This window comes from Stegostoma tigrinum, chromosome 17 (genome assembly GCF_030684315.1).
Source record: "Stegostoma tigrinum isolate sSteTig4 chromosome 17, sSteTig4.hap1, whole genome shotgun sequence".
NCBI classification, from domain to species: Eukaryota; Metazoa; Chordata; class Chondrichthyes; order Orectolobiformes; family Stegostomatidae; genus Stegostoma; species Stegostoma tigrinum.
The window spans coordinates 19,497,729-19,519,119 of record NC_081370.1 but is presented as its reverse complement, the minus strand read 5'-3'; the positions used below and the strand labels follow the sequence as shown (position 1 = coordinate 19,519,119).

The following is a 21,391-nucleotide window of genomic DNA, read 5'->3' as shown; positions in this document are numbered from 1 at the left end:
ACAAGTTGCTCCATTGAAAGATTGGCCAACTGACAGAGAGCCATATGTGGCAATATACCAAGTGAACAAGGAAGCTTAAGGTGAAGGAACCCTTGGAGACAGTGACCATTGGGAGAATTTACTCTGCAATCTGACAGGAAGAAACTGGAATCAGATGTAATGCTATTACAGTTAAATGCAGGTGACTACAGAGGCATGAGGGCGGGTCTGGCCGGAATTGACTGGTAGAGGAGCATAGCAGGAAGGACAGTGGAACTGAAATGACATGAGTTTCTGGAACTGGGGAGACACAACAAAAGTTCATCCCTAGGAAAATGAAGCACTCTAAAGGGAGGATAAGGCAATTATGATTGACTAGGGAAGTCAGAGACAGCATAAAAGCACATAATGCAGTGAAGGGCAGTGGGAAGCCAGAGGATTGGGAAACCTACAAAGACCAACAGAGGACAATTAAAAAATAAGGAAGGAGAACAGTAAATATGACGGTAAGCTAGCCAGTAACATAAAAGATTGTGAGAGTTTCTTTACACGTAAAAAGGGTAAAAGAGAGGCAAATGAGGCATTGAGCAGCTGGAAAATGATGATGGAGAAATAGCAATAAGGAAGAAAGAAATGGTGGAGGAAATGCACAAATACTTCACTTCAGTTTGCACAGTGGAAGACATGAGTAGCATCCCTAAAACTCAAGACAGTCGGGGGGGGGGGGGGGGGGCGCACACAGAGATGAGTATGGTGGCCATCACCAAGGAGAAGGTGCTAGAGAAACTGAAAGGTCTGAAGGTGGATAAAACACCTGGACCAAATGGACTACACCCCATAGTTCTGAAGGACATAGCTGAAGATGTTAGTGATGATCTTTCAAGAATCACTGGAGTCAGGAAAGATCCCAGAGGACTGCAAAGTTGCTAATGTGAAAATGAGGCAAAAGATGGGAAATTACAAACCCCAGTTGTTGGTGAGATTTTGGAGTCTATTGTGAAGAATGAGATTTCTGAATACTTGGAAGTGCATGGTAAAATAGGGCAAAAGTCAGCATGGTAAGTCATCAAGGGGATGCTTGACAAATCTATTAGAATTCCTAGAGGAGGTAATGAACAGGTTAGACAAAGGAGTGCCAACGGATGTTATCTACTTGGACTTCTAGAGGCCTCTGACAAGATGCCACATAGGAGGCTGCTGAGTAAGATAAGGGCCCATGGTATTAGAGGCAAGGTACTCGCATGCAAAGACAATTGGCAGTCTGGCAGCAAGTAGAGTGGGGATAAAAGGGTCCTTCTCAGGATGGCAGCCAGTGACTTGTGGAGTTCTGCAAGGGTCAGTGTTGGGGACCACAACTTTTCACATGATACACTGATGATCTAGATGAAGGAACTAAGTCTACAAATGACACAAAGATAAGGTGGAGGGACAGGCAGTGTTGAGGAGGTGGGGAGGCTGCAGAAGCATTTATAAAGATTAGGAGTATGGTCAAAGTGGAAAATGGAATGTAACATGGTAAAATGCAAGGTCATCAACTTTGGTAGAAAGAATAGCGGGCGCAGACTATTTTCTAAATGGGGAGAAAGTTCAAAAATCTGAAGTGCAAAGGGACTTGGGAGTCCTAGTACAGGTTCTCTCAAGGTTAACTTGCAGGTTGAGTCAGTAGTTAGGAAGGCAAATGCAATGTTGCCTTCAAGCAGATGAGAATACAAAAGCAGGGATATACTTCTGAGGCTTTACAAGGCTTGGTCAGACCACATTTAGAATATTATGAACAATTTAGGGCCCCCATACATCAGGAAGGATGTACTGGCCATGAAGCAGGTCCAGAGGAGGTTCACAAGAATGATCCTAGAAAGGAAAGGCTTAACTTAGGAGGAACATTTCAGAACTCTGGGTCTATACTCAATAGTTTAGAAGGATGAGGAGGATCTAATTGAAACTCACAGAATACCGAAAGGCCTGGAAACAGTGGACGTTAGAAAGCTGTTTCCATTAGCAGGAGATATTAGGGTCCAAGAGCAAAGCTTTAGAGTAAAGGGAATATCCTTTAGAATGGAGATGAGGGGAAACTTCTTCAGCCAGAGAGTGGTGAATCTAAAGAGTCCATTGCCACAAGAGGCTGTGGAGGCCAGATCATTGATATATTTAAGACAGAGAGAGATAGGTTCTTGTTTGTTATGGGGATCAACGGTTCCGGGAAGAAGGCAGGGGAATGGAGTAAGAAGCTGTTCAGCCATAATTGAATGGATTTGATGGGTCGAATGGCCTAATTTTTGCTCCTATATCTTATGGTTTTACAAAATACAGATACGTTGTATTGCCACATTTTGTAGCATTGACAAATCATTTGCACCGATGATGCAAAGATCACAGAATCACAGTATGGAAGCAGGTCATTCAGCCCATCAAGTCCACACTGACCCTCTGAAAGCATCCCACCCAGGCTTACCACTCCCCCCGACACTATCCTTATAATCTTGCATTTCCCATGGCTGGTCCACCTAGCCTGCACATCCCTAGACACTACAGGCAATTTTGGCATGGCCAATCCACTTAACCTAGACATCTTTAGATGAAAAATTATCCGCCCAAGGGTGGCATCAAACCCAGGTCCCCTGGCACTGTGAGGCAACAGTGCTAGCCACTGAACCACTGTACCACCCTAATGCTTGACCAGGCAACCTGATATGATCAAGATGCTGATTTGCTCAGATGAGCACAGGTACCTTGAAAGACCTGGGGCATCCAGAAATTATACTGAAAGAGGCATTCTTCATGGGCTTACCTGGCACTGGCCATTCCTTTTGCTCCCCTGGGACACCACCAAAATAGCCAATGCTCATAAACCTTGGTTATTCTTGACCTTTGCAGATAGATCAGCAGGAGCAGTGTCAAATCTCTGAGCAGGTGCGCCACGGACACCTCAGCTTCATGCAGAGAAAAGAAATCAGTTTGTCTCCATCTTCAAGTCTACTGAGGGTAGAGGGAGTGCACTTTATAGGAGAGGCCACCTAAAGGTGAGACCAAAACATTGTGGTTTTTCTTAATTCTTCTGTTCACTGATTGACCCACAATTTAATGAAATGTTTTATGCCAACACTATGAATTCCATGACCCTCTGGTTTGAGAACATTACGGCAACATGAAGTAGTAGACATGTGGCACAAAGGTGGGGAGTTTCTGCTGATGGTAACATGTCTTCCAGACATTATTATGGAGATATAGGAGACAACTCTGCCCATCAGGCAATTTGTTCATGGCAGTTCATTGTATGTGGTATGAATACCAGCTAAAATGAGCCTTCCTCACAAGGATCATATCTGGAATCGATTGATCTGGGCTCTTTCACCATCTCAGTAAACTGGTTCAACAGCTCAGCTGCATGTCCATAAAGCCTTGCAGAACAGGATTGCCATGTTACATCACATCTTCCTCTTCTTCTGAAGACATGGGCACTCCTCCTCTAAAGACATGGGGCACTCCTCTACATCTCCATTCACAGGGTCAACATTTCTCAATACCATCATGCAAGGAGTTTACAGGAGGAAATGCCACATCCTGTCCACCCTTGATCAGTTAAGGCACCAGAACCACATTGTCAGGAGTCCAACAGCTTGCTCTATGGAGACCTCGTATTAAAATGCAAGAGGTGTAGCAACTCTGTGCCTCCATTGTAGGATTATACATAGGTGTCAAGAACCCTCCTTCAAATGATAGCCATCCATCTAGTCTCTGGTGGCATGAGCACCTGCTGCCAAGATTCTTGGACAAGACAGATGCAGAAAGATTATTTTCCAGGACTAGACGCATTGTCTCAGAATAAGGGTTTGGACATTTAAGATACAGAAGAGGAGGAACGTCTTCTCTCAGAAAGTAGTGAATTTATGGAATTCATTACCACAGAGGGCTACTGAGGCTGGGTCATTAAGAACATTAGAGGCTGAGATATATAGATTTTTAATTCGTTAGGAAATCAAGGGCTCTGGGGAAAAGCAGAAAAATGCAACTGAAGACTCAGATCTACCATGATCTCACTGAATTGCAGAGTAATGGATTGATTGGCCTACTTCTGTTCCTGTGTCTTATGGTCTTATTGACTGAGGAAGAATACAGCTTTGCAACTGCCAAGAAATCTTTCACACACCTGCAGAAAATGCTTGCAGTTGTTTCATATAAGCCGCACACTGAAGGAGTTAAATTGCATACTTTCTATAAATGACACTGGCTGCATTGCTGCAATCTTGATTGTCACATTGGTGCAGTTAATCACACCATGAACATGAAGACATCATGCCCATCGCACTCTGTGCCTGAGTGGTCTCATCAGTTTTGCTACATCAGTCCAGAACTCAGCGTATTCCAATGCTCTCTCAGAGGGCACCCAACACTTGCTATGATAGATAGCACCTTGTGAAATGCTATACATGTGAATGACCTAGTGGCAATGAAACTCAGCACTATTGGTACTGCCTATGGGAAAGGTATGCTCACTCAACCAGTGGTGCACAAATTCTTTCACCATGAGTGTGCATACATTACTGAATATAATGTTTTAATATATGTAGCCTCGAGCAGAAATGCTCTTTGCCATGTTGACGAAATTGATTCCTATGGTGAGTACAGCATCTTTATGTTCTCCCTGCCATTCAGCATCATTTCTGCATCCCACTGCAGCTAGGAACTCTATGTGCTCCTGGCAAAGTGTCTCCTCATCAAAACCTATTGCCACCTCACAGTGGCTGAGCCGCATGCTTAGCCTCACCTGTTATCAATTGCACAGAATACTGCCTTGATCCGTTTGCTTTACTCACTGACATCCCCACGACTGCCTCAGCATCTTGCCATGAAACATTTCGCAAGCTCTGCTCAAAACAGCGACCACTGAGTGTCAGCACATGAGCTCTTCACTGTTCTGTTCATTGTTCTGTTCACCATTTGCACACTGTAAGACTGGCTCCCCACTGTGCAGCTACCTCAACTCCATGGAAATGCTGTGTTTCTTGTGTCTCACCTTCATCATCTCAAACATCTCTATAACAAGCTCTCAAGACTTGTCAACTGTCTCTTGCACCATTTTCTGGCAGGTTGTCACTACTTCAGGAAATGCTTTCAGCAAAATTACTGGAGCACAGGGCTATGTTGGGAAAGGGGCATAAGACACTGCCACATGAATTTGCTGGAATGTCCACCTCCGAGCCTGTCAGCTGCAAAATAAACTTGACTTTTCTCTTTCAAATTTTGACTGAACCACTTTTATTTCTGTTTATATTTCAGATTTCTGGCATTCAGTTTTCTACTTATCCCCAACAAAGCTGGAAATACAATGGTGAAGAGAGTTGAAATGTCTTTATGAGTGATTCTGTGCTGTAATCCCTTGGTTCCTACTACTGGTGAGATTTGTACTAATGCCACATATCAATAAAAGGATCAAGTTGATGTATGCAGTGGGTGAAACCTATATTCAAATCTGGACGCTTTGAAATTCCATTATAAAAAAAATTCCCAACAATCTCAAAAAGAGAACAATACTCTTTAGGGAATGTAATACTCTGCCTCTTATCAATCAACTGTCAACCAACTGCTAGTCATCTTATTCACCTTGTTCAATACCCACATAAAAATCAAGAGATTAATGTAAGACTGCCTGATTTCAATAAAGGGCTCAAGTGGTTTTCTCCCACCTTCTGAGTTTCACAGTTCTGCTCTTTGAAGCAAAAACCACTTCAAAGTCAGCATATTAATTACGTTCTTTACAGAGGTTCTAAAGAGCTGAAATGATAACATCTGCAGATTTATTAGAGTTGGGTTGGTGGTCTGTTGGAGTTGAAGTTCTCAACTTTGTATCCATAGTCAGGCACTCCTGACTGCTTATGCAGGTTGGAGTAATGTCCATCAGTTCACCCGATGAACTGAATGGAAAGGATGGAGACACCGAAATCCCAGATGAGGTCCCAGCATCTGCTGATCCAACAAACAAACGGGGCGGTTTTGGCACTAAATTGGGTTCAAACTGTGCTCGCATCAGGATCTCATGCTCACTTACTGACTTGGGAATTTCATTATATTCTTCTAAACTATCATCAAGTACCAAATGATAAATGTCTTGGAAGGAGCTGCTTTTTCCATCCAGATTGAAAAGGCTGTCTATAAACTCAGCAAATTCAAGAACTTGTGGACTTGGCACGTCTCGCAGGCTCTCTGTCCATTCTTTACTGTCTTCTATTGGCAACTTATCTGAAAAGCTATCTGTTTCCACCTCTGCAGCCTGTTTGTTCTCCTGCTCACCAAGGTCCGCTTGCAGGGGACTAGGCAAAGAATAACAGCTGTTCTGTAGTGGTTCGAGTGGTTGCACCTCCTGAGAATGCTTAGATAAACTGTCTGCAGCCAGTAACTCAGTCCGGGAGCTCAGGGAAGGATTCTCCTCTGGAATTGCTGGATCAATGTAGAAACAATGTGACTCATCTTTCTCCATTACGACATGCAGACTTGGAGAACCCCTTATACTGCGAAATCCAGAGGAGCGGCGGGAATCAAAACTGTAGATAGACTCGTTGTCAGACAGACTTTCCACTGTGGCAAGAGGAGCCCTACGCTCCTCTATTTCAGTTACCAGCCTCTCCTTAGTGTTCATTAGAAGCAACTCAACAGAGTCCTTTTGGCACGGCTTCTGTTTTGTCTGATAAAGATCTTCAAAACTCAGTTCAGATTTTGTCTTACTCCTGAAAAGACAATAAACATTGTTAAACAACAAATACTGAATCAGAAGAAGTAAAAATAAATCTGGCAGTCAAGTGCTTACTACCTCAAATTACCTAAAAGTCTACTGAATTATATTTAACTCAGTAAGATACATTGAAGTTACATTTAGGAGGCAAACAAAAGTTACAGAAAGCTTACAATACTTTTATTTGAATACCGTCCAATAGCGACAACACTAGTGTGAAGAATTTAGATTCCATGCTTCTGACAAAAGTTTGAATCCAACATCAGAAAGGTCCTGATAGCAAAGTTCAAATGGGCAGAAAAACAACAAGTTTCCTTCATCACAGTACCGTAACCTGACTGGTAATTCACAATTATAGGAACTTTTTTTTAAAGCAACAGAACAGGGAAACACTAAACATTAAGCATAGGATCACAGTCAAATTGAAAAAACATAAAACATAGAACAGAGAATGGCTAAGCAGACAAGGTGAATCCACCAGCAATGGAGACAAAGTTTGAGCAAGAGACTAAGGGTTGGGCAGGGGGCAACACAGCAGGGTTGGGTGGTAGGGGTTTTGTTGGCCTGACAGCACCAGAGTGGGATAAATAAGAAATGCTTAAATTTATGATGCACATTTTTTGTCCCATCACTGATGGTTAACATAAGAGCTTCAGAGCATTGAATATTATTTGTATTTTACAGCTTAACTGTAATAACTGTTAATGTTCCAATAATAATACTTTTTTTCTTGTTTTAAATAAGACAAAGTGGCTGTGTCATGAAATAGCACAAATGAATCAGTATTTCAATTCTTGCGAATGGTTTCTAGTTTTGCAGTGTGAGCAATATATTGTTGACCAAAGTAGAAATTGTATCTTTGCTCTGCAATATTTTGAAGGTCCACGTAACAGACCAAAGGAATCATCATAAAGACTGATAGTTTATTAGAAATTACAGGAAATACTTTTGAGGAGAATCTATTAGTCTCTTGAGATTCTATACCATTGTGCCATTTTAGAAACCTGCTGTTTTAAATTTTGCAGGTATATTTTTGAGGAGCAACATTTTATTTCCCAACTTTAATAGCAAAGGTACAATTTAAACATTCCATATTTTCTCCAAGCACTTGTCTACTTGGATAAGAAGCAACTTATTGAACACGTGCCTTACATAACTGACAATAGGAGCTTCACCTCATGAGAGAATCAATCAGTTTTGGACACTTCCTGCTGAGCCACAAATGCATGAATGATAATGATAATTTATTCAAAGTTTCTTAAGTAGAAATTTAGTAGAATTTCGCTTTGAATCACAGAATGGTTAAACCACGGCGGGAAGTCATTTTGCCTGTCATATCCATAGTTTTTTTTAGATTAACTTCACCGGCATGTATCTGCCCATTCCAACAGACTGTCTACATCCTCTTGTAATCCCTCTCGATCTTCCTCACTGTTCATAACACTTTACAGTTATGCATACCGGTTCTCTGTTGGAGCAACTCCATAAGCATTACTTCCGACACTTTTCTTATAGAATTGCAACTTTTCTATTTTGTGATAAATATCTAATTTGTTTTTAATGGCCAAAATTGAAACTATCTCACTTTCACTCTCAGGAAGGTGCATTCCAGCTCTTAACTGCTCACTACACCAAAACGTTATTCCTCATGTCACTTTTGGTTCTTTAGCCAGTCCCTTTAAAACAGTGTCTGACGATTCTTAAACTTTCTGCCAAAATGAAGTTTCTCCCTTTTTATTGTCTCCAGGCCCCTCATTCCTCTTCACCATCTGCCTATGCCACCAGATTGTCTACATCGTCTTGAAATCCAACTCTATTCTCCTCTCAGTTTCCTCATACGTTGTGGTTATGCGCCAACTGCAATATTCTGTAAATATGCTGAACATGTGTTTTGGTCATTAATTAAGAAAAGGGGTTCTAACACCGACCAATAGTTAACCTTTTGTCTATACGTGGATGAAAATCACTTGAAGATCATCAAACTTAGAAACAAAACAATGAGGCCAGATCTGGGATTGCACAAAGTAACTATATTCCAAGCCAAGAAAAAGAAAACTTTTAGGCAAAGTCCAAAAAGAATGATGGATTAACAACACTGGAACTGGAAGGATAGCTTTTTCTCTTTGCCTGCCTTTATGAGCCTCTCAGAAGATGATGCCCTTGAAAAGTAAATTGGACAAGTCAGAGAAAACATCTATTTACTGAGAACACGAAAGATATCCTTTTACAAGTGACCAATTAAAAATCCATGGGATCAGGCTGATCTTCTGATTGTATTAGAAACATTTCCTTTTTTAAACTTCATGCTTGCGCTTGTGTGAATTTTTGTTGTTCATTTTATTATTTTCCTTGAAGTTGGTGAGTACTGAAATTCCTCTTTCTTTTACTCAAGAAAAGCTTGTAACTGGCTCAATAATTGTGAAACAAAGAACTGTGTGAGATACAGTCAACTTCAGTACTTTAGTAACTGTTCATGGATTGGAAGAATCAAAGTTAAACTATCACACATGAAAGAATCAGCAATAACTCTAACTGCAATTAATTATTCTGGGACAAGGATAAACTTATACAGAAATTGAAAGCAATTAGCCACGTCTGGGAGAAGGGGAAGTCGAAGTTGAAGTCAAAGCAATATGAACAAAATTGTTTTGACATCTGCTTGAAAACTGGCTGCTTTATGTCACAAGGATAACGACTTGTCCTGCAGAAGAATTAAGAAGTTAAACATAGGAAAGTTGGTCTTCAAACCAATAGCTAACACTGAACGTAACAAGGAACACAGAAGTTACCTCTGATCAGGAAACAAGCTGTAGACTGAAGGGTTCCAGAGAAGAAATCAAGATTTTGGATGAAAGAATCTAAATGATTCATCAATAATGTTACATCATAGACCTGAACAATTAAGGAGCTGTATAAGAATCCAACAGAACTCTTCTTCAGCAAAGATTTGAAGAAGAACAAAGCACAAAAATTGAACCCTGGACACTGCTGCAGACAAACACTGTTGTTTGGAATCATAGCTAGATGCCACCATTAATCCGGTAACAGCCAGGTTGAGTTGTAAGGCTTAACTGCTTCCTTGAAGTGTCTTATTTTGGTTGTTACATGCCATAAAGTTTAAACCATTGTTTCAGTATTTGATGGTTTGTGAGGTTTCTTAATAAGTAGCTAAATTAAAAGGTAACTTTCGGTGATTTACCACAACAATGTTTTAATTTAAGACTGATGAAAATAATTAAAAATCTTCATCGGAACCAACTTAAAAAGGGAGCCAATTTATCCTTCATCTGGCTATAGCCACAGAAACACAAAAGGTTCTGTACAGAAAAAGGCCATGGAATCCATCATGTCCTTGCACTTTGAAAAATCTAGGCACCGAGTCTAATCGCACTTTTCAGATCGTTGGCCACAACACTGCAGATTGCAAAGTTTCAGGGGCAGATCCAGCTTCCTTTTAAATGAGTCGAGGGCCTCCACTTCAATCATTAAACTGCTAAAGTGGATTCCAAACTACTCAGCCTCTGGGTAATAAAAAAAACTTTCATGTCCCTTCTAATCCTTTTACTAAATCACCTTACACATATTTACCCAATAACTGAGAAAGATGCTTTACCTCTTCTAAGTCCATGTATACGTGCATCACATAAACTGCATTAATCTCATTAACTGTCTTATCTCATCAAGTCAGTTAAACACAATCTTCCTTTAACAAATGTCTCCTGGCCTTTCTTTATGAATCCACATTTGTCCAAGTGACTGTTAAATTTGTCCCAGATTACCACTTCTAAAGGTGTTCCCACTACAGAAGTTACATTAATTGGCCTGTTCTTGCTGATTGATCCTTACACTCGGTATAGAACAGGAATTTAACAGATGATATTATCTACTCCTCTGACGACATCACTGTATCTCAGAAATATGAAAATATTGGAAAGTCGGAATATGAGAATATCAGCAAAACCTAAGAACTAGGAGCAGGAGTAGACAGTTCAGTCCCTCAAGCCCGCTCCGCCATTTAATGTGATTATTGCCGATCACATCCACTTCTGTGCCTGCTCCCCATAACACTTTTAACATGTCACTAATTCAAAACCTACTGCCTCCTCAAATCAATCAGTACCCCAGATTTAACCAAACTGTGGAGATTCGCAACTCTTTGAGAGAAGTAATTTCTCATGTTTTTTTAAAATCTGCTACCTCTTATCCTAATACATATGAGCTCACATTCCAGATTGCACCACATAAGGAAACATCTATTCTAGATCTACTTTGTTAATCCCCTTTAGAATCTCATATACCTCAATGAGATCTCCTCTAAATTCCAGAGGAATTAGGCCTAAAGTGCTCAATCTTTTCATAAGGCAAACCCGTCAATTCTGGAATCAATCTAATGAACCTCCACTGAACTGTCTCCAGTGCAACTACATCACTCCTCAAGAAGGGGACCAAAGGTGTACTCAATGTTCCGGATGCTGTCTCATTTATGCCCTGCGCAGTAAGGGCAATGCTTTCCTCCTTTTATATTTAATCATTTTAGCAATACATTCTAAAAATCTATTTGCTTTCCACCAACTTTTACATTAGCTGTTATGCCCTCTCTTTGATTCTCTGAATTGCTTTCTCACTTCTTCTCCGAATTTTTCACCTTTAATCTATTTATCACCCATATGACTGTCATATTTATGCTTCATCTTACTCTCTATCTTTTTTGTCATCCGGGGAGCTCTGACCTTGTTTACTAAATGTATTCTACAGAATATCAGAGGCAATGTATTAATACCTCTGTCCTTGCTTGGTTGGAACCAAAATGATTCTGCCTCATCTCTCTCCAGCACAGTAACATGCTCCTTACTCCCAACCATCATTTCTTTCCTGAATACTTTGTATCCAGAAATATTTTGTATCCATTCCTGCCCTTTTCTACTATTGGTGTTTCATCAGTTCATTGTTTGGTTATTTGTATTTCATCAACCTTACTGCATTCCCCCTTACTCTGATACACTTCCCATTTCATATTCTCATATGCTAAAAAAATGAAGCTTTTCATCTTGAAATCATGAGGGCACATCTCAAATAAGGCAAAACCAATGCTGTATGAGAGAAGAATGCTGATTGGTGGGCAAGTGGAATCTGGCTGATAGAAGCATTGACCTGGTGAATGCATCAACTAATATAATTGACATTTAACTGCCAAACTTTGTACTAAAATTTGAAACAGGTAAGTTGACTTTGATTTCTCAGGGCAATGCTCAGACCAATGAATCAGTGAATGAATGTCAACTATTTTGTTGAATCAGAATAGGAACAGTAGTGTATGTGTTCTTTCTGTCCGTAAAGAACAGGGCCCTGTATAAACACATGGGGCTACCAGCATGTGAAAGTGCTGAGAGCTTTTGGAGGTCATGGGCGGTCACTAAACCATTCTTCCAAAAAACCAAAACAATATGCTGTTTGGTGCAATCTACCAGCCTTTGGGATAGCATAATACCAGCACTAAAATTCATATACAACAGTCCTCCTTGTGTAACAGGCATAATGCCTTTTTGGCTTGATGGCAGCAACACTCGTTACTAAATAGTAATATTGGAAAAAAAACTAGCTTTTTTTGTTGCTCGAACTTTTGAGACATCTTGCCAGCTTAATCAAAGGCAGTCTAGGTGCTTTTAAAGACCAAGAGTGACCACCTTGGGCTTCTTATAAGTTTGGCCAGTATATAGCAATAAATGATATTATCAAAGAAGCCATGATCCCACAAGGTGGTTTTGATGTACCCAACTTCTGCATCATGTTTGTAGGGTAAACAAATGATTCAGGCCCCAGTTATGAAGTTGCCAATAAGGCCAAACTATGGGAATAACTATTTGTATACCAACCAGTGAAGGCAGATTTACGGTAGACAGTAATAAAGAACCCCCATGCCAATTTTTCATCAGGACATGGAGGAAAGGGAACATATTTCATTGTTACTTTCCAAATATGAATCTGAGCAGAGGAAGGAGCACATTCAGATATGCAAAGAATTTTTTTTACATGCAGCTATAGATTCAAATATAGCAAAAGTATCATCTATATATTAGAAATATGCAAATGATAAGAGTTTAGGTGCCATTCCATCGAGGAACATAAAGCTTCCCCTTCTCCATTAATTTTCCAGCTCTACCTGCTTTATTAAAAACTGAAAGAATGCGGATGCTGTAAATCAGGAATGAAAGCAGAAGTTGCTGGAAAAGCTCAGCATGTCTGGCAGCCTATGAAGAAAAATCAGAGTTAACGTTTTGGGTCCGGTGATCCTTCCTCTTTCAGAACACTGTTCTAAGGAAGGGTCACCAGACCCGAAATGTTAACTCTGATTTTTTTTCTTCACAAATGATGCCAAACTTGCTGAGCTTTTCCAGCAACTTTTGTTTTTGTTCTATCTGCTTTATTCTCCCCTTTCGTTGTCATACATGCCATTACAAGAAATCAGCTTCTTTCCTAGCTTCCTAAAATCTGCATGCAAGACTTTTGTCGTTGATACTGATATGCACAATGACTAAAAGCTCTTCATAGTTCCCTCTAAGGTTGCTGTGCAGCCACTCAATGTCATCTTTGACCTCAGACAAAGGCAACAACATACCATTCTGGTCTCACATTTGCAGCCACATATAAGCCTATTTGTTCTTCTAGCTAATGAATCCTCCACCTCAATCGTGTTCTCAAACTTCTATCTTCCCTAGTGTACAGCTGAGCTCATTTTGTTGCAGAAGAATTTTTGCTTTGAGAGAAACAATCATTTCATCACTGTTTAGAACTGAAGACTGGGTGAAGACTGAGATTCACTTACAAGACTGGCACTATTTGCCTGGACATCTTTTATTGCTTGGTGGTCATGCACTACCTTTCTGCTTTTAAAACCTTGAATTTTACTTATTCAAATACCTCTCAACCTCACAAATGCATCATAGTGACACTAGCTACCAAGCAAGCTCTGATACCTGGAGCTTGAGCTGCTCCAATTAACAGACCTGCACGTGATCACTCAGGGTCCAAAAGTTCTCACCTATAATAGGATGTGCACTGTACATAACTGAGATGTCTTGTCATGCTTTTATTAATTAGATGATTAACTGTACAAACAGAAATAAACATAAAGCTGTGCATTATAACATTTGCTGTTCTTCAAAAAGAAAATGCAATAAAATTGGAATTGAGTTCATTCATTGTAGATGGTAATGGACTTCCTCATTAGATTGGATCTTCAAATTCGTTAACATTCAAGTTGGTAACTTTCTTTTCAGGTTTTGCCAATAGTTCTCTGAATGAGCTAGAGGAACACAAGTGAAACTGTACTCAAAGGTCTAGAATTGCCCACTTAAGTCTCTCCTCCTCACTTTCCTACCTCCTTGATTAACCTTTTGGTCATTTTCCCTAATATTGGCTAATGAAGCCTTATGCCAAATTATGCATAACAATGCTCCAATGAAGTACATTGAGATGTTTATTATGTAAAAGAAGTTGTATGATTCAACATGTTGAAATTAGTAAGGCATTTTAACTTCTTTATGGACACATACCCATGCTAAAGAAAACCACATGATTGAAACTCTCATGAATTCAAGGACCTGATTTACAACTAACTACATTTTGTCATCCAAAGTTTTGCTGACTGCTGTTGTGAATATCTACATTATGGTTCATGTGCTTTAGAGTGTTACTTCTAGCTTTAGAAATTAAAAGTTTTAACTGTGGAAAACTGGGGTAGCTGTAACATAACGAAACTTGACCATTATTGCACAGTATGAGAGATGTGGTCTCACCAATGTCCTGAATAATTGAAGCAAAATATCCCTATGTTTATGTTAATTCTTGTCATAAACAAAGGGTAAAGGGATGTTATCCTTCGTTATTACTTGCTGTACCTCTGTATTAACATTTTGTGAATCATGCAACAAAGCACCTAGAACCCGCTAAATCTTGAGATTCTGTAGTCATTCTCCATTAAATAATACTCTGCCTTGTTGTTCTTCGTTACAAATTAAACTACTTCACAGTTTCCCACATCAGATGCCAGATCTTGGCTCAATCGATCTATATCAATTGGTAGCCTCATGTCCTCTACATAGCCTATTTTCAAAATGTTGTGTCATCTGCAAATTTAATGCCCATGTTTCACTCCCCTCACCTGGGCCTGAGGGTCCAGAACAGACTCCAATAGGATATCACTCATCACATCTTGGCAATCAGAAAAAGATTTATTTACACAAACATATTCTGTCAGCAAAAAGACTCAACACTAACTCACCACCATCACTACCTCAAAGAACAAAGATGGCAGGTGGATAGGAATTCTTCCTTCATTTCATGCACTGCTTTGAATTGGAAATGTGTATCATCATTCTCTCTTTGTTACTGGGTCAAATTTCTGAAACTCTCTATGAAATAGCGCTGTTGAGGCATCTTTATCACAAAGACAGCAATTGCTCAAAGCAACACACAACCATCTTCTCAAAGGCAGTTAGGAATAGACACTAAATGCAAGATGTCACCAGCAATGCTCACATCCTCTGAACCAGAGAAACTGTGCAAATTGATGTCAGCAGCATTTGGAACTAGAGTGTACCTGGTTTTCAGAAAGTCAGCAGCAAAGGGGTCAGTTGACATAACAGGAGAATACACTGGCCAGAGGCAGTAGGTCAGCTGTCAGCACTGGAGCAAACATGGTTATACAAAGTGTACAGGTGTTGAATATATCACTTTGACAATATTAAGACAGGGATTTTGTATTCACAAGAATGATAAACAGACACCATCACTGGCATAAAACAGATTTATTTTCACCATATTGCTGCTAATAATTTATATATTAATTTCCTCAAATACTATCAGCAATAGTAACAATATTGCTGGCAATGAAATTATATGAAAGAAAAGTAACTTCATGGTTACAATTTCTGAGCTATTTTTCCACAGATAACATAGTAATTAAACAAGTTGAGACAATGGATAGTTTACTGTGACTGATACATGTAACAACATACACGTGCCTGTATGTCTTTATATGTGCATTATCCAATTTTTTGATCTAACAGCACAAGCAAGCCAGCAATATTTTGGATATTAACATCTAAGTTAAAACAGAATTGCACTGATATTAAACATAACTTAAGCTCTCATCTACTGTTATACAGAATAGCAAGCTATGAAGGCAATTTCATTAGGATGGCATTTAATTGTACTGTTATAGACGTTGCATTTAGAATTAAGTGCCCTCTCCAGCATTTGAGGTGCCTCAGAAGTAAACAGCTCTTTAACATTTCTGTTCTTTATTCATGTTGAAGTGCAGACTCTGGTTGTGATTTTAATGGTTTGGTTTGTGAAAGACAAATGAAAAAGCAAATTAAAATTACATATAAACACAGTGATAAATCAAAGTCGCAATCCATTCCTCCTACAGGTTAGAGGCAATACTTCAAAAGAATTGGAGAATGTGCAGATTCAAAGCAGTAAAAACAAAATAAATACACAGGATTCAATCTGGAAATTGCAACAGATTTGCTAGGTTCAGAAGCTAGGATCCAGTGAAACAAATGAAGTCTATGGCACTGAGAGCAATTATTGATCTCGTTAAGAGGTGGGTGAGTAGCAGAAATTAGGGCAGAAAAAAATATGACAAGTGGCATCCCACAGGGATCTGTGTTGGTGTTTCAACTATTGATTCTATTTGGTAAAAATTTTAACAGTGTGAGATAGTGTGAAGTATCGAGTCAAGTTTGTCAATGGTACAAATATTGGAGACACTGTAAATAGTGTGGATAACAAGAGATTAATATAACTGTGGCAAATGGATTTCAACGTAAGCAAATGTAAGATAATCAGTTTTGGATGTAAAAAGAAGAAGTTCCTTTCTAAATGGAATGGGTTTGGAAAGAGTAAAACAGAGAAACTCAGCAGTTCATATAGGTAGATCATTAAGATGTCACGGGCAGGTATAGAAGTATAATTTAGAAGATTAAATGAAGTCCTGTTCATTTTTTAAAGATGAAATCCAGAGGTTGGTTAATGGTGAAAGAGTCGTATTTGGTTGGGGTTGTGCAGGGCAGAAGTAATGCTACTGCTGTACAAAGCCCCAGTGATGGATCACACCTGGATAACTCTTTCAGAATTGGGCGCCATAGCACAGGAGAGAGATATTGGTACAGAAAGAATTAAGTAAAAATTTAACACAATGATATCTGGAATCCAAGAGTCACCATGAGGAGATATTACACAAACTAGTGTAAAGAGCACATTTTAAAAAATGTATTTTTGATTGTGGGCTGAAATGAGAGAAGGACTTTTTTAAAAGCCAACAACTGTGGAAGGGATCGCTACACTTTTTGAAAGTAAGATACTGTAACTCATTGTAAGTTGTGCACTTATAGTTGATGTGTCCAACCAATGGGGAAGTCTAGTGTAGATTGGTTGGAACTGGGGAATGTGCACAAGGGGAATTTTGGATCATATCAAGTAGCTGAATCTTTTCATGAATAATGACCAACTGTAGTGACAAAGATCTGTCAACAATTATTTGGTTGACTCCTGGGTAGCTGAACAGCTTCTGGGTGTGAACAATACTGTCAGAAGCCTTCTGATTTCCAGAAGGGGAATCGAAGTGCCACTCTACTGAAGAAACTACCTGACCTCTTCACTGGTTGCTGTAAGTTATTGCTTTTAACCAATAATTCAAAGACTTTATGATTTGTGCAACAATCACTCTGCCTCCAGCAAGGAAGTGAAGAGTAGTTGGAGAACAGAGACTGAAGAGCAGCAAATCCTGGTCAGCAAAGGCATATTTCAGCGAATCCTATGGACAGAATTTGTTTTTGGGGTGGGGGAAGCGATTGGGGGTAGGTAAGAAGAACAAAGAGGCTAATTTGCCACATGGGTAAGGAGGGGGAGTCTCCACTGGGAACGGTGAAGGCGCAAGTAAGAGCCCACTTTCCCCCTTCCCCAAAATCAGCCAATGCAGTTACAGCAACCTGTTCTTCCTCTCACCCTATCCCCTCCTCCCACCTCAAGCTGCACCTCCATTTCCTACCTACTAACCTCATCCCGCCCCCTTGACCTGTCCATTCTCCCTGGGCTGACCTATCCCCTCCCTACATCCCCACCTATACTCTCCTCTCCATTTATCTTCTCCTCTATCCATCCTCGGTCTGCCTCCCCCTCTCTCCCTATTTATTTCAGAATTCTCTCCCCATCATCCTTTTCTGATGAAGGGTCTAGGCCCAAAACGTCAGCTTTTGTGCTCCTAAGATGCTGCTTGGCCTGCTGTGTTCATCCAGCTCTACACTTTGTTATCTCAGATTCTCCAGCATCTGCAGTTCCCATTATCTCTGACAGCAACCAGGCTGTCCACTTGGAGCAGTTCACCACTAAAAGTGGTGGTATAGCAGTGGGCACAGGGTAAGGCTCTTAAGTGGCCTTTACTTAGCCACCACAGGATGTCATCAAGTACAAGGACAGTAAACTTCCCAAGGCTTCCTGTAACATGTCACATTAATCAAAGTAGGGTAGGTGTTGGGAAGGCCAAGGTCTTAATATTTATCAAGATCCTTGACTTCAACTCACCAGCAGGATAATTTAAAATTAAGCATATGATTGCTTGGCAGATCAGACTTGAGGGTGCACCTTTGATAGTATTAGAGAGAAGCCTAAATAAAGAAAATAAGTAATGTTGAAAATGGGAGATGGGAATTTGAACAATGACGAAAATAATTAATGAAAATTTAAGGTGCAATGTTCAAAGAAAGTTGCCAATCTGAACAAACAGAAAAGAAAACCTGAAAAGAAATCATTTCAAAAATATATGCAAGATAGATTCCAGCAAAGCGTCAAAAGGAGATAGTGATGAACTTCAGGCAGACCTTCTAAATGATAAATAAAAATAATGCCTTTCTTATATGCTCAGCGAAATAAGTATTTCTGGCACCAATTATTTTCCTTCTTCCTTCCTATGAACTGGAGGGGAATGAAAGTTGCTATTCTACACGTGAGTGCTGCATTCAATTGCCCAAAGCACCATTCTTCATGTCACCGTACAATAGCATTAACAGACTATTTGACTGTAAAGTGATGGAACATCCGAGCCCAATTCTATCACCATACCAACACACGTGCTCCCAACAAGAAGCCACCCGATAACAAATAAGGAATTTGAGAACCTGACTGATATTTTTACTCTGCCTGTCTTGGGAATGTTGAGTCTAAACATAGTGCACTCCATTTGCCAAGCTGGCTGATAGCAGTAGTCACAAATTCAAACTTAGACCTTCAGCTACCTACATTCAATGTTACATTTGGTATTATTTGTACCAACTAGACCATTGGTACAAGGCATTTTGTTTAATGAAATTGGGAATTAGCAAACACCTGATAATAAGTATGGAAGAATGCAGAGCTTATTTTCGATAAGCTGTAGTCATCTTTTTCTGCCTTCTATTAATCTAAGCAGTGAGCTGGAACATTAGGAGTCAATAAACTATTTGACTATAGAAACACCACAGTTAAGCTCTATGTGCACTGAACATTTATAATAACGTCCCTAGCATCAAACAATAATTATGCAGGCACATACTGATTCTAATCCAAAAGCACTGACTATCTTCTTATTGACACCTGGAGCAAATATAGTATTTAAATCTGACCTCCTTAATCAGGAAATGTTGGCTTTACTAACTCAACCACCAAAATTTTTTTCCCCAAATTCCCTTAAGTCAAGTCCTTCATTTGCTATCCCGTCAGCTAGGGAGTTCCCACCATCCTACATGCAATTTCCTCTCAGAAAAATATTTTTATATTGCTTTCTGTGGAAGTCATAAGGTTTAAATCATCAAAGAATGTAGTCAGAAGAAATTAATATTTTCTGCAGAAAAACTAAATTTACTTTGAAAAGTATTTGCTAAATATTTGCGAAAGGTGAAATGACAAGGAGTGCATTATCTGAATCATCGAAGAATTAGCATTTGAGGTTAGAGTAGCAGCAACTTGGAAAGTATGGGAAAGGCTGAGGAATGGATTGTAAACTACATCTGACATGCGTCTGTCACCTCAGAAAAAATAAAAAGGACTGTTCAAGAATAGAAAAATAAGATTAGGCACAACACATCTACTCCTTTGCTAGATTAGCCTCAACTAAACAACGGTTGAACCAGACAAGTTACATTAAATATGTAAAATAAAATACTCAAGAACCTCTCAATATTAAAAAAACCCTGTGTGCTGTCAAAACCTTTAAAGACATTTTCCATGCTACACACATGCTTCTGCCTCTCAACAAGGAGGTCATACATGTATTGAAATGAGACCTAACATTACCTCAACTTCTAGTGAGGAAAAATAAATGGCTTCTGTTTATACTTTCCTGTCCTTTATTTTATACAAGTACATTCTGAATAGCAGTTTTGAAATATGTTCAGATATTTTGCAGTAGCTTGTTTTCCCTGGGTATCAGGACCAGCTGAAGCTACTGTAGTTTATGATTGAGCCACTGTTGTTTGTTTCTGTCCAGTCTGTTCCTTTGCTTGATTGTAAATGGATTTGGTCTCGAGTGCAGTCCTATTTTGGCAAAGATTCCGACCTGGGTGAAAATCAAAATATTATCTTTGTCGTAAAGAACACCACTGAGACAATGAGTATTTGCAACATTTTGCCCGTGGAAATGTCCTACTGTGTATGAAAATTCTATTAGTGATTATGTGAAATTGTGTCACAGAAATGGTGTTACAAACGTAGTCAATGCAAGAATAAATTACATTTCCATCGTATCACTGTATAGAAAGAGTGTGTTTAACATAATGATGGATCCCAAGTTTGGGGCAGAAAAAAGGGGAATGGGAATACGTTTGCCAGACAAGAAAGGAAGTCTCAGACAGACGGTGAGGGGACAGAACCCAAACGCAGGTGGAAGAAGGATCTGAAATAGTGACTACAACAGTATTGAAGGCCCATTTTGCAAGAATTTGTCAATATGTAAAGACATTCATCTGCAGGAATCATGGGCGGGGGAGGAACCAGAGTCACATTGGTAAAGCTCACAATGCCAACGGGACTTGGTGAAGATAGCAACAATGAGCCTTTGTCCAAGTGAAACAGCAGTTTACCAGATGATTTGTTGTTTATGAATAGAGATGAAAGGCAAGATGGTCATCCAAGAAATCCAGCAACAGAACAGTAAAAGCTTGAAATTGGTTTTCAGCAGTAACAATGGCAAAGTTGCAATGATAAAACAAAATAGTCTTGACGACACATCAAGAAAACAGCAGAAAGCAGAGCTTAGAGTTAACAATGCACCGGTATATGATACCTGCTTTAAAGCCAGTACAACTTTGGGTCAAGACAATTGATAGATTTAAGATCATAACACAAGCTATTTGCAGGAGTCAAGTGATGGCTTTGGTTTAAGTGGCATTAGGAATAAATTTCCGACATCCAATTGGAAACAATTATAGCAGCCTTAAGAAGCAAGATATAAAGGTGGGTGCCACATATGTAAAATCCATGCTTCTCTATAAGATCACCAAGGTAGCAGGTCAATGAAGCATAGAGCCCATAAATGACCATGCAGGCATGGCAAGAGAAGTGACTTGAGATACATCAGCCAACACTGGATCCAGTAGAGAACAGAGCTGTGAAAAAAAAATTAATATTTAGCTCATAGGACCATCC

The 21,391-nt window shown here is 39.5% G+C and overlaps 1 protein-coding gene across 8 annotated transcripts in view; it reads right to left on the bottom strand.

Moving 5' to 3' along the window:
* Positions 1-21,391, bottom strand: part of dagla (diacylglycerol lipase, alpha) — a 319,027-nt gene that overhangs the window by 9,913 nt on the left and 287,723 nt on the right. For 7 of the 8 annotated variants that reach the window (XM_048545917.2, XM_048545916.2, XM_048545918.2 and 4 more), the window contains one exon: positions 739-6,701. In XM_048545917.2, coding sequence (XP_048401874.1) covers positions 5,744-6,701 — 958 coding nt within the window. In that variant the 3' untranslated portion in view covers positions 739-5,743. Of the gene's footprint in view, positions 1-738; positions 6,702-21,391 lie in introns of those variants that run through there. The other variant, XR_007249020.2, reaches the window with a different exon arrangement.